This window comes from Brassica napus, chromosome C2 (genome assembly GCF_020379485.1).
Source record: "Brassica napus cultivar Da-Ae chromosome C2, Da-Ae, whole genome shotgun sequence".
In the NCBI taxonomy this organism is placed as follows: Eukaryota; Viridiplantae; Streptophyta; class Magnoliopsida; order Brassicales; family Brassicaceae; genus Brassica; species Brassica napus.
In genome coordinates this window covers 42077844-42091397 of record NC_063445.1, presented here as the reverse complement: position 1 = coordinate 42091397, position 13554 = coordinate 42077844, and the positions used below count along the sequence as shown (strand labels likewise).

The 13554-nt window shown below is 36.7% G+C and overlaps 1 protein-coding gene and 1 long non-coding RNA gene across 7 annotated transcripts; both read right to left on the bottom strand.

The window, feature by feature from the left end:
- Nucleotides 1–1922: 1922 nt before the first annotated feature.
- On the bottom strand, nucleotides 1923–4523 carry LOC125581703. Of its 6 annotated transcripts, none has more exons than XR_007319405.1 (6): nucleotides 3754–4522; nucleotides 3571–3621; nucleotides 3114–3470; nucleotides 2599–2774; nucleotides 2386–2493; nucleotides 1923–2297 (listed from the first exon to the last, which is right to left on the bottom strand). It is a non-coding gene; the product is annotated as an uncharacterized LOC125581703 (long non-coding RNA). The 6 variants fall into 6 exon arrangements; XR_007319406.1 differs by having other exon boundaries at nucleotides 2409–2493; XR_007319407.1 differs by having other exon boundaries at nucleotides 1923–2493; nucleotides 3114–3200; nucleotides 3381–3470; nucleotides 3754–4521.
- Nucleotides 4524–6727: 2204 nt separating this feature from the next.
- LOC106389905 (transcription activator GLK2-like) lies at nucleotides 6728–10706 on the bottom strand. The gene is made up of 5 exons (XM_013830256.3): nucleotides 10013–10706; nucleotides 8768–8878; nucleotides 7474–7806; nucleotides 7277–7393; nucleotides 6728–7080 (listed from the first exon to the last, which is right to left on the bottom strand). The coding sequence occupies exons 1-5, from the start codon at nucleotides 10586–10588 to the stop codon at nucleotides 6985–6987; spliced, it is 1233 nt and encodes a 410-aa protein (XP_013685710.3). The 5' UTR covers nucleotides 10589–10706; the 3' UTR covers nucleotides 6728–6984.
- Between the last annotated feature and the right edge of the window lie 2848 nt (nucleotides 10707–13554).

Sequence of the window (13554 nt, the reverse complement as noted above, 5' to 3'; positions counted from 1 at the left end):
CTTGTAACATTTTGTATAAATGACCATTCAATTCAGAAGCGTTAGGTCTTTTGAGTGAATAGTTTTTGATGAATCGACTGTTTGTTTACCTTAGATTGTTAAATTTTATCAAGATTTTCTTTAAAATTTTATATTTAGTGCGGATTTGTAAGAGAGCATCATAGGTTTGAATTAATATTTTATATAGTATCATTATTCTTGTTTTTTTTTCAGGACTTCTTTTGATTGAAATTGTTTGATGGTAAAATATTTTACTTTATTTCGTTGAGTCAAGTTAATTTTTTTTAATCCGGTTGTTAAAATGGCTTGATAGGGCTATGTTCTTTTTTTTTTGACGGATTAGATTTTTAATATATTTTCTATTAAGTCATCTACTTTTATTTATATTTATTTTATGTGTTTCTTGTCAATTTTTTTATAATGCGGTTTTCCATTTAGACTCTGCAAATATGTACTTTTTTATATAAATATTAAATTTATGCTTGAATTTTTTTATGATATCACATTTTTTGTGTGTTATATTTTTTTTTTATTTATTATATCATATTTATTTAATTTTCTAAACCTTTTATTTTTAATATTTTGTTATTATTATGTGTTAATTTTTGGTTCTGGTTTTCAATCATTTTCTTGTTAATTTTATTTAAACTTGATGAAACTAAAAAGACAATAACATAAATAAATTTTCCTCCCTTTTGTTTTTTATAAAAGTTTATTTTTACTATTGGAATGTTTATATTTTTGAACAATATTATGTATGTTCACTAAGTTATTAATTGTTGACTAATATTTCTATTTTGAAAACTCTGTTGACTAATTTTCATTAACCTTTCTATTCTTATAAGAAAAGTCAACTCAATATATATATCAATAAACCCTTTTTGTTTTAATTAGATACTAAATTACAATTATAGAGCTCTCAGTTACATATAATTATTGTTGTAAATATATAAGGTCGAAATACTGGCTTTGTCCATCATGAAGCTACATCTAATGTGAAAATTATACATTTGTTTAGCATAATATTTCTTAGAATATGTAACTTTTTTTTGAACAAAGAATACGCAACTTTAGAAAGGAAAACACATGTAAATGTAATGGTTAAAAGAAATATTTAGCTATGTAACTGAAACCCAAAGTTTAGAAAATTATTTCGTCATTACAAAGCCATTATCATAAGGCACATGATGATAAATCTAGCCTAAAAATCTATCTCAAGCCCAACATTTTTTTGTGCAAAAACATATGCTAACATGACGTACTGAAAAAGAGACAAGTGTTGTAGCAGGAGGAAAAGAAAGAATAATATAAATAGATAAGTATAGATTTCAAATTATGCGGTGTTAAATTTTTTTCTTCAAATTATCCATCAGCTAATTTACCTGAAATGTGATGTAGCTTATCCATCGACGTGCATGTCATAGCTTGCCCATTGATGTGCATGCCTTATAATATATGCACATATTTGTATTATGAAGTTATATTTATTTTCATTTCTTGTATGCAGATTCTAAAAACATTTGAGTCAGATTTTTTATCATAATATTTTTTATAAGCCTTGAGACGTTCTCAAATTACATGCCACTATTTCTTAAACATGTAAAATTGTAAGTATCGCAACAGTTATAAAGTATCCTTATTTTCTTCTTGCATTAAAAATCGACATTAGAGTTGGAAGAAAACCCATATTCTTCTTTGCTGCGAGCTCTTTCATTAAGAAAATAGGTGAAACAGACATAGCTAAAGAAGAGAAAGACATCATAAGTTACAATTTTTTGATCCAATATAGATATACAAAAAAAAGTAAAAAAAAAAAATCCAACTTTCTTAATCTGATTTGTAAATCGGCCCTTGGCTCTCAATTGATACTTGTAGTGTATGTGCCTATATGTAAATGGAAGTTTCTGTTAGGAAATAATTGAAGGCATTCAAACAACTTGTTTTGTTTTCTTAAAGTCTCATCAACCGCTGACCGTAACACATCTCAGATTAAAAAATGAAAACAAAATTTATTTAGTTTATTTCTAGCTGAAACTGTTCTATTTAAGCATACATACACATTTGTAGGAAAAACATATATAGCTATCGATTCAGTGATCTGAAACTTGTTCGGTAATCATTGACTAGAAAAGGCATCTGATTCACTTCTAGGGTCAGTATAAGAAACACTCCACAAGAGAAATATGATGATTCATTTCCACTGGGGCCATCTAACTGAGTTTCATAGTCTTGATCGAGCCATTGGTTGAGTCATGCCACACCAACTCCAGCTATGAGTCATGCCACACCAACTCCAGCTTCACACACGCAAAATACAATAAATTTTCCAATCCCCAAATTTAAACTACTTATAACAAACAAAGGTTCATAGTAACTCAGACACACTTCTTATATGATCACGTTATAACCTTCTTTAAAGCCACATTCTTCAGTGATTTGTTCACACAACTAGCATCAACCACGTGCTGGAACCTTTTCTATGAATCCATGAACCTGACAAACAAAATTTGCGTTGACAGTGGTTAGTGACAAACGAACCACAACAGTCTGAGGAAAACTCGAAAAGCAAACAAAAAAAGAAGAAAGTGAAGAAAATACCTTTGATTCGGATTTTGGACTCGAGGAAACCCCTCCAGAAATATCGCCGTGGTTATACACCACATCGGACACAGTGTCAATGCAAATTTCGGGAACCACATCATCAAAGAACACGTGTGGTGAGAGAGACGCGTCCGCTTTTGAATTCCTGGAAGCCATTGCTGGTGAAGGTCTGTCTGCGTTGATAAGAGTAGGGCATCAATAAAAACTATGCAGTACAAATAATAATGACTTGACGAATGAGAGTAATACATGGAAAATATTAAGTGTACGTAATAGATTGTAAACACACTGGCAATGCAATACATCTAGAGCCCAATTAGAAGTGATCAGCAATAAAATCAACCAAATAATGACAAAAATGATAACAAAAAGACGGCAAGAAAATATCTGATTTTTACTAATCACACTTACGTTAGCTTCACCAGACATGTCTATGACCATGATGATAATCATTTATAAAAACTGGCTAAAGAAACTGAGAGATAAGAGCAAATACTTCAAGGTGAAACTACCATGTTCCATTGGAGTTGGGCAATACTCGAACTCACTGCACTTGGTAATCCTTAGACATGCACCGGCTTTAATCTCTAGGTCATAAGCTGGAAAGCAGATAGAGGAAAAAAGAAGAAGAAGAGGATTTGCAATTACTAAAATATTATTCATATTTTCCTATTCTTTCTGCACTATTCGACATTTTACTTGCCCAATCAACCATGTAGAAAAGAGATGGTTTCGTCGGAAAACATAAAGAGAAAGTCTGTAATTTCTAGCAGACGTACCGATCACAAAGATATCAAAGTCAGATATGTACCCACCATTGACTGAAGGAGGGAAGCACCAATAGCTTCAGCTAAGTCCGTCTAACTAATCTGCACAACAGAAGTGCAAAACAAAAACTTTAGGCAACACTCATCTATATTTGAAACCCACAACTGATCATGAAGAAAAATAATCAATATAAGCACGCACCAAGAAACATAGTACCCTCGTAAGAGTCGAGCTTGAGCTTGCCATGATTTTCTGGCTTTAAAGAAAACATTAGAAATTCATCCAAAACTTTATGCTTTATGAGTGCTAAGAAAGATAAGAAAAATGCCAGAATATAAATTGAGAGACACAAATCAAAGGGTGGATACAACAATGACTACATACCTCTCTGAGATTACTGATTGCTCTTTCTCACATCAAATGAACTCAGCTCATAACTACCTCCCTCTCACTTTTCTCCAACCTCTCTCTAAAGAAACTTCTCCTACCTCTCTCTGTAAAAACTTTTCTCCAACCTCTCTCTAAAACTACATCCGCCGCTTGCCTCTCCGCCATCAGCTTCACCGCCGGTGGTGTGAGAGGGCTTTTGTTTCTCTTTGTTTTCTTCTATTTCGGTGGTGCTGATGGCGTTTCTGGTTACATGTTAACCGGGAAACTCTCTCTCCTTTCTGGCCATGCGCGGTGAGGAGACCGACGGAGCTGCGGTGGTTCGGAAGATGCTCTCTGAAGCGGGATTCCAGATCTGGTGTATCTTCCTTAGCATCTGCTCGAGGATGGCAGGTGGAGGAGGCTTTTTCTCAGATCTGATACCTTTGTGGAAGTGGTGGAAACCGCGTCTTGTAGTTACGCTGAGGTCGACGGAGGGTATGCATGGAGATTCAAGATTGACTGGTGAAGGTCGTCTGCCCCGGCGAACTTCACGGCTCCGGCGAAGTTCACAGGGGCTTCTTTGGGTCGCGCTCCCCATCGCCTTCATGTGGTTGCCACCGGAGTGGTTACAACTGACCGGGAGAGCTCGAGATACACGTTGTTGAAGGCGGTGAGCAAGCTCCAGAGAAGGCGACAGCGGATGCTAGGGAACGGCTGAAACGTTGCTAGAGCTAGGGTTTTGCTTGGTTCCGGTTTTCTGTGGTTTACTACGGTTTAAGCTGGTTCGTTTTTCGGGTTGAATTTTCATTGTAACCATTAACCATTTTCCGGTTTAGGCGGATAATTAATATATATATATATATATATATATATATATATATATAAAACTACCTCCCTCTCTGAGTAGGCGTTGGAACTTGTTCAACACGGTGGACGCTAACTGATCACTGGATCATCGTAGACTACATCCTTTAAAAAAAGAAGACATTATAAACACAATTATCTATTACAATAAGATAAAGTAACAAAAAATTTGGTGACTTCTGTGGGAACCGAAATTTACACCATCGATTTCCTTTTAAATTAGAAAAGTTAGGAAAACCCTAATGTTCCAGAGGTCCCAGATATTTGCTAAACCACACGCCAAGCAATCAGAGACACGAAATAAACTGAGGAAATAAAATATAAGAATCGAAAAAGAAAGCAAAGGATGTCTTATTCCGAATCTGCATATGAGCGTTACAACGAGGTAAGAGCCTTGGCTGCAAGAGCTTCATGCAGTTCCCTAGTTCTAACAACCTAAGACTGCAAAAACCTAGTTGAGTCGCAGCTCGATAACAAAAACGGAAAGTTGCCTATTGCTCTAAGTGCTAAGTTTTTCTGTGTAAAAGTTCTCCCTCGTGCCTCTCGTCTTTGCACTCCTTATATACTTCTCCCAAGGTCAGTTTGTGTCTTCCTTTTCTGCCCCTATGTAAAGTTTATCATCTTGCGGAAATATTCCAATTTTCTTCGATCTTCGTAATTATCCTAGAAACTTGACATTTATCTTCTTCTGCGAATATGAAAGAAACCGTCATAGTAATCCTGGGCCTATTCTCATCTGAAACTGCAAGTGGGCTTTTAGTCGCGTTTCAGACCTCTTTGGGCCATCTTTCGGCTTTAAGCGTTTTTATGATTTTTTTGAGACATTGCCTTCGATACGACGCTGGTTTCATAGAAAGGTTTAATCCAATCATATAATCGAGGCATCTGGTGTTTTAAGTCAACCGTCGTCGCAGTCATAGTTCGTAAGAAGGAGCTAAGGGAGCGAAATGAGAGTGCATGGTGTTTGATAAATCATAGTATGTGCTCTCTAGTCGGTGAGCGAAGTTTATGAAAGTCGATCGCCAGATGGCGACCTGGTCCCTGCCAGCTGGCGACCCCGTCCTGCAAGGGACCGGTCGCCAGCTGGCACCCCAGTCTCGCGAGGGGCTGTTCGCCTTATGGCGAATTGATTGCATGATGGTCTTGTAGCTGAACCAGTTGCTATACGGTGACTCGGGTTTTCGATGTCTTGGGTGTTCTTCAGGATTGGTATTTCCTGGTGTTGACTTTTATCTTGTCGATAAAATAACTCCAGAATTTACCGTGGAAACTCTTCGTTAAAAATTATACGAAAGTTATCCTTCCGAAAAATATTTTCCGGGGACTTTCCAGCATTGATTCCATCGTGACCGATTTTGACCTCAACAACTTCTCCATCTATAAGAGAAAGAATATGACTTTGGAAGCAAAACTCCAATAATTTTAAAAAACAAACGTTTCCAAAGAGTCGATTTACCTTCTCATCTACAAGAACTATGTCGATCCCCATAAACTTTCCACCTTTCTTGGCATTCCTAGCTTAGACGTTACGGTGAGTTGTGCTGTGGAGGAGAAGGGAGACGTTACTGTGGAGTTGTGCTGTAAACGATGAATAAGTGGAAAAGTGATGTTCTCTTTGATAAACCACCACCAACGTAGCACATAAATACAATCGGTGACTACACTACTCGAAAGCCCAATGCTGTTACAAAGGCGGTGGTCGGAGGCTTTAGGAGACGAAGAGTGAGGGAGGGAGGAGGAGCCGAGTGCAGGTGTGGTCACATCAGATACAAACTCTAAAAGAGGATGGGCCAGATATGAATATTTTGAAGAGAACCCACAAAATAAACAAACATAAAGAACTCAAATAAAAAGAAAGATTGCATTACGTAAAAGAGATGGACACGTGGAATGTTTTGCTCCTATGTAAATGATGAGGTGGATGGTTGTGGAGAGATTAAAGACAACTTTATTGTTATAGATAGATGTTCAAGATCGAATGAAAATTATATTAAATAATAAAAAAAGATAAATCAGTTTATTTATTAACAATTGGTTTAAATATGAACTTGGAAGTGTATGTAACTCAAATGAACCATGATAGCAAAAAGTAAAAAAGCATAAACAATTCAGAATTGTCCACACATTTAAATTTATTTTGTTGTTCTTTTATATAATAGGTAGGATTAAGTTTGATTGACTAACAAGACGATGCAATTAGATAAAAACAGACTTGCTTTAACTTCGATACATGAACTCATATTGAACACAATGATCAAGCAACAAGGAATTATATTGTATTCCTTGCAAAAATACTTAGAAAGATACCCAAAAAGGATTTCGACGAATTGTGCTCTCAAGGAAGATGAGGAACATTAGTAACGCCTTGACGTTGTAATTCGGTCATGACGCCGTCAAGGGCGGTTTCAGTCCCAGAGGAAGAGGTAGCCAGGGCTTTGTTATGACGTCTCCTATAGCTGCGTCTATGCTCTCATTAGACTGAACCGACAAAAAAAAAAAACAAAATTCAAAGGGAGATAAACACCAATTAATGAGATAACCTTATCAAGTTAAAAAGCCCTTTTACAAAAAAAGAAAAAAAACCTTATCAAGTTAAACAAAGTTCTCAAAAACTTTTGGGATTATTACTTATTTCGGAATCAAAGAAATTCAAAAGAAATAAAGGTGCACGCACGGGATGAATGTCGATAGGCGGATTAGTGGTGGGGCTTAATTGTCTTGTGGGAACACCAATGCTTGTTTCTGATTTATTATTGTACATCGAATGATTCGGTGTAGCCATACCATATCCCTACAAATAAACCCTTTTAATAATTATTATTTTACATTTTAACCGTGCAACCAATCTGTCAAATTTACATATGAATTTACCTGTGGATATAGTGCTTGTTGGTGCCAATATGGCGGCTGACCAGGCCAAGATGACGGAGGTGCTGCAACAGCCGGAATTGGATACGTCCGATGAGTAGACGAAGATGGATGGTTATGCTTGTGTTTAGGCCATGTAGGATGACCCAACACGTGTAAAGGCCTGAAGTGGCCGTGATGCATCGGTGTCACGTTTGGTGGATAGCCCAAGGCAGGAGCCTTCCACGGCTTTTTCCCTCCTAATCCGGCAACTGCCACCGTAGCATGCCGCCTGAGATTCCAGTTCGCAGCTTCTGCTTCACGCGCTAGTAAATGTTTCCGATATGACCTATATTTCTCTTATTATTATAAGATAAAACACACAATTATTCTCATTTTAGTGAATATATGAGTTGATGTTTATTTAGATCGCTTTAATACTCAATAATATAGATTTTTTTTTTTTCAATGACATAGATCTTGATTGGTTAGGTTCCTTGTTCGGAACTACGCTAGGCGTTAGTCGGGCGGCGATCCCGGACCTAGCGAGTTACCAGAAAATCGGGGATTAATCAGGGTATACGCGGAGCCTAGTTTAATTATTATATTTAAATTAAATATAAAATATAAATATATTAGAATATAATAGTTTTTTGTATGTTATTATTGAATTTATATTTATGGGTTTAAAAAAAGGTTAATTGTTAGTATATGTGATGCCTTAACTTAGACTAGTTTTGAGTTTTTCTCATATGTATATATGTCTATTAACATATGCGCAAAAAAAAAATGTGATCGCTGTCTCCTAGTGGCCAAATGTTATGATCTTATGTCCATCAACCTGGGTTCGATAGACACTATTAATATTTTTCGCATTATTAGGACTGATGGGCAAAGTCCCACATCGGTTAGGAAAAAAAAAGAGAGGCAAAACCTTAGTCTATATATAGAGTAGTAATGCTAAGAAAGGAGTAGTAATGCTAAGAGAGTGATAAAGTATTTGGGCTTTGGGCTTCATGCTAAAGCCTAGAAAATATTTTCTTAGTTTATAATTTAAGTCCAATTAATGGGCTGATTAGTCGGTAATTGGGCTGTCTAATCGGCTTAATGGGCTGCCTAATCGGTTTAATGGCCGAGTAATTGGTCTCCGATTTTGTTGGCCGATTACATCAAAATTGCTTTAGCTTGGGTCCGGCTAGCAACTAGGCGCCCGAGTTTTTGAACAGGGGATAGGTTATATTCCTAAGAACATAGCTCTAGCCTCTATAGATTAATTGATGTAGGATATAATCTACTGGCTTTTTGAGTAGTACAATACCTGGAGATGGTTTGCAACGTTGTGACGAGTGAGAGATGGCACTGCTTTGTCTATCCCTAGTTGCTCCACAGCTTGTACGAAATTCCGGTGTAACTCTGGCGTCCAATCCACCTGATTTTAGCAATAATTAAAAAAAAAAAATATATAATCCCTCAGTTCCATAATATATGATGTTTCGGTTAAGTGCACAAAAATTAAGAAAATTATGTACTTCTAAAAATCACAATTAAAAATATAATTTTAAAATTATTCAACTAATTATAAAAAAAACTGCAAAATTTTATTGGTTGAACAGTTTCTAAAAGTTAAAATTAACTTTACAATCTCAAAACATTGTATATTTTGAAACAACATACAATATTGATATAATTTGATTAACTATATTTTTAAAATTATAATGTTATTTAATATTGATAAATTAGATGACTAATTGGTCTAGGCTGCACATAAACATAAAATGTCATATTCTTTTCTGACAAAAACTAAATTATTTAAAAACGACTCGGCCAGCCAAATCTGTAGAATAGAACGATGTATATACATATTCAATATAAGATTATAATTTTGCTGCTAGAGATTAAACTATTTCATATACATAAGAAGAAAAGTATTAATTAACGACAAACTAGATGGTCCATATGTGAAAACTTATTTTAAATTAATATAAAATTTAAGATTACATTTTTGAAACCAAAAAATTAACATGTCTTATAAATAAATAAATTAGTTATATTAGTTATTATTAAAAAGTATTATAATTAAGGACGGTTGATATTAAACATAAAAATTATCACAAAGATTAATTTTTATAGATATGGATTTATCGATGAAGATTGAACGGTTTTATATATTTAAAATCATGAATTTAAATATACTTAAAAATCATGAATTAGTTATTTATTAACGGTTGATTTCTTCTGTTAATATTTATAAATTTTTATAAAAGTTTAATATTATGAATTTGTTACTACAAAAGAAAACTGGTTCATAACATAGATTTTATCAGTAGTAAAAAATATAGATAATTCCTAAATATATATATCTCTGATTAATTATGAAAATAAAATAGATGAACAATTATTTGAAACCACAAATATTAAAAAAAAACTCAAATACCCAACAATTGTTGCATTGAATCTACTCAACAGAGATTAATACTTGTTATTTAAGAAAGGAAATTAAAATAGCTATTATTTTGTCAATGAAAAAGTTATTTGTTAGGAAAAAATGTATTTAGAAACATACCTTGGCTTTTTTCTTAATTTCATTGTCAAGGGATAAACAATCTTTATTTTTCTTCACTTTACGTTTTCCTCTACGCACCGTTTTGGGGGTCCTAGCACCACCATCAAGCTTAACCATACCACCGTCTCTCTCTGACGTCTCCGACTTTGTCGAAGTGTTTCCCTCCATTTCTTGTTCATCATCTCTCCAACTGCCGGAATATTCGCCGAGAATATCGCAATCAATCTTCAAATCCGGTAAAGCATCATCTCCATCGAACCCAATGAAAAAGTCGTCGTAGTAATCGATTCCTTCAAGAAGATAAAGACTTCCTTCTCCGACCATCGTGAAGTCCGGCAAGCCTTCCGCCGTAAAATCTGAGAAATCCGCCGCCATATAGTTTTCTCTTGAGGTTGTGTTAACGATGAGAGGAGACAACATCGAATAGTGAAAATGAAAAAGTTCAAGATTCGAATATTTAGAGAGAACAATAATGATACAGTGAAGTAGTAATACATGTGTGTATATATACAGTCGTTTGTGTCTGCATCGATATAGATAGTTCCAAGGTTTATTTAAATATTTATATGCCATCATATGTGTTGGACCATTGGTGGTATACTGCCAAGAGAAAAGTTGCGGTTGAGAGATAAGAGATATAGGCTATTACCTTTTTTCTTCATCTTGTAAATTTAAAATTCAATAAAAATAATTTCTAAATTATAGTATATTTATTTTTTTTCCTTTTAAAACTTTAGAAATGTGGATATACCCCTTGTAAATCATAAAACTCACACTAGGTATTTGGTAAAAGATTAAGGAATAGAATAATCTGACAACAAAATCTTCAAAACGCAACTATGTAATGAGATTCCGGTTGACAAAAATAAACTTTATTGATAGAGATTGATCGAATACAATGGTTATAATGAAAAGAGATTACAATGATGGTTATAATGAAAAGGGATTACAATGACTAAGAACTAAGACAAATGTATTAAGGTGATGTTTGTGTCTAGGGTTTCAAGTGGCCCTTCTCTTGCTCTATTTCTCCTTTATATATGTAGTCCCCAGTCGTCTAACCGTTTCGAAGATCGCAGAGGATTTTCTTGACTAAGTCCAGCTCGATTCTTACTTTGATATTCAGCCCGTCTTCCTTTGGCGAATATTAGTGGGCCGGGTATTTTCTCACGAAGTCGCTCTTAGGTCGATCTTTCGCGGTTTATGTCGATGAATATGCAAAATCATGCCCAACAATTGTTCCCCAGCCCTTTTAAGTGGAGAACTGAAGCAAAAAGGTGCGGTTATCTAGGTTTTTGATTCTTGTTTAGCATGCTTACTCCGATCAAGGTAAAATCTACGGGTTACAGTCTTTCCAACAGGTGTCATAAATCCACTGCTCAAGACTTAACTCGCTACAACAATGATTTCTTCATCGTGCGGCTAGGATTGATTCCAGGGATTAACGCTCATCATTACTGTTCTCATAGATTGTGGATGCCCCACCTTAGTTTCTCTTTATAAATATCCGATTTTTTTTTCTTTTCTTTCTCCTATACTTTCGATTTGTTTCCTTCTTTTGCTAGCTCTCTTCTTTGCAAGGACTACCCTAGATGCTGAAACTTTGCTCCTTTCCTGTTCCCATTACTAAGAATTCTCATCAACAACCTTTACGATAATTGCAAGGTTCCTCGCACTGTTAAGATTGATCTCGTGTCAGGGAATGAGACTCTCGAGAATTTGAGAGGGGTATTGCGGGTTCTACATTACATATTTCGAGGATCGAGGTCTTTCTTTTCCCATTCCGGAACCGGTGCTCAAGATACTTGCAGAGCTGGGCTTGTCGTTTACTAAGATGTTCCCAAATTTTCTCACACTTCTTGACATTGTCGGTTAGGGCTAGCGAGGAAGGATTGGTGCTCGGTATTGAGGAGCTCTGTCAGCTATGCTTGATAAAGTGGAACAACAGAGCCTTGGGAACCTTCTTAATATCAATTTGGCCTGGTCGCCAGATCGTGGAAGGGATCTCATACCGTAATGACAAATGGAGATAACACTTCTTCTTCTTCAAGGTTAATAAAACGTCTATGGGAAACTTTCACTTCTTAAAAATACCTGGGAATGGGCCGAAAACATTGGTCAGTTTTGCTCACCGATCTCTTTTTATTGCAAGTCGTTTTGGGATAAAGCATGCGTCTATTGATTCTACTCCTCTTTTTTTAGTCCTCTCGGGGAGCTTGCCTATGAGTGACGATCTCCGAGAGATTATCAAATCTCTTTGCCAAGACCGGCCTCATTGGCTGTCTTTCGACTACGATTGAGTGCGGGCCGTGTTCGATCTCCTGTAGTCGCAAGCTCATATCTGGTTCTAGTTGCAAGTTAGTCTTTTTCTATTTGGTTTTGATGTTTAGCCAGAAGGATGTCGAGGAGAGCAACGCTCCGGACCGCCGGATCGACTCGAGGGAAAGAGGTCATGGTCGACTCAACATTGGTTACGATCCTTGATTCCCAGGCGAAGAAAGGAACGGTTTCTATTGCACAAGGGTTTACAGTTTCTTTAAGCTCGAATTCCAACCCTCTGAGTGGTTTGGGTGTGCCTAGACGTACCCGAGCTTGAACCGCAAAGGTTGTGTCTCCGGTTCCGATCGTGGGTGACACAGAGGCTCGTGATCCGGCAAAATGGAGGTTCTTTCATGAGGGTGATGGCCCGATAACCAAAGATCTGGGAATCTCGCTCGCCTTGCTTGATGCATAAGGCCTCGAGGCTGTCACCTTCCGGCCTTGAGCGCTATGACGGAAAAGGATGCGTATGTCAAGATGGTCATTGCTAATGCAAAGGTATCCTTGCATTACTCTTCCATCCTCGTCTATCTCCCTCCTTATAAGTTGTGATTGTGATCACGAGGTTATGGAGGCTAGCAACGAACTGTTCGCGATGATGGAAGGCCATTTTTAGGATCATCCAAGAAGGGAGGAAGTGGAAGCCAGGAAGGCCACAATCAAGCAGCTGAGGCAGGAGCTCGAGTCAGTTCAGACTGAGCGTAAAAAGCGATCCAGAGAGCTAAGGTGGCAAAGGATGAACTGAAGAGGGCCAAGTATTAAAATACTGTTGCGGCTTGCGAGATCACAGCTTTGACTGCAAATAACGCGGAGTTGGAGGCTCGCTGTGATCAGTTTGTCCGTAAGGCCTCTCGAGTTGCATGTCTATTACTCGCGGAAGGCTATGGAGAGGTTCTGAAGGCTTTAGAGGAGGAGGAGGTCAGTGCGGCCTTCCACCTTCGAGAGGTGGTTGCAAAAATTGGTTTATTGGAAGAAATCAAGGACAGAGGACTGAGGCGGAATATGAAATCAGCCGTTTGAAGGAAATGGAGATGGGCTGCAGGGCTATCCTTGAGCTGGCTGCTGTGTAACACTGGTCTCCTCATGGTCTCGATCTTCCACAAGTCTTTGAGGATTTCGAGGTTCAAGGTTCTCTGGTGGCATCACGATGAAGCTTGTTTTCGTTTGTAGGACTGCTCATTTTTCCTTTTCATTTGTTTGTTTTTGCTAGTCTTAAGATGGAG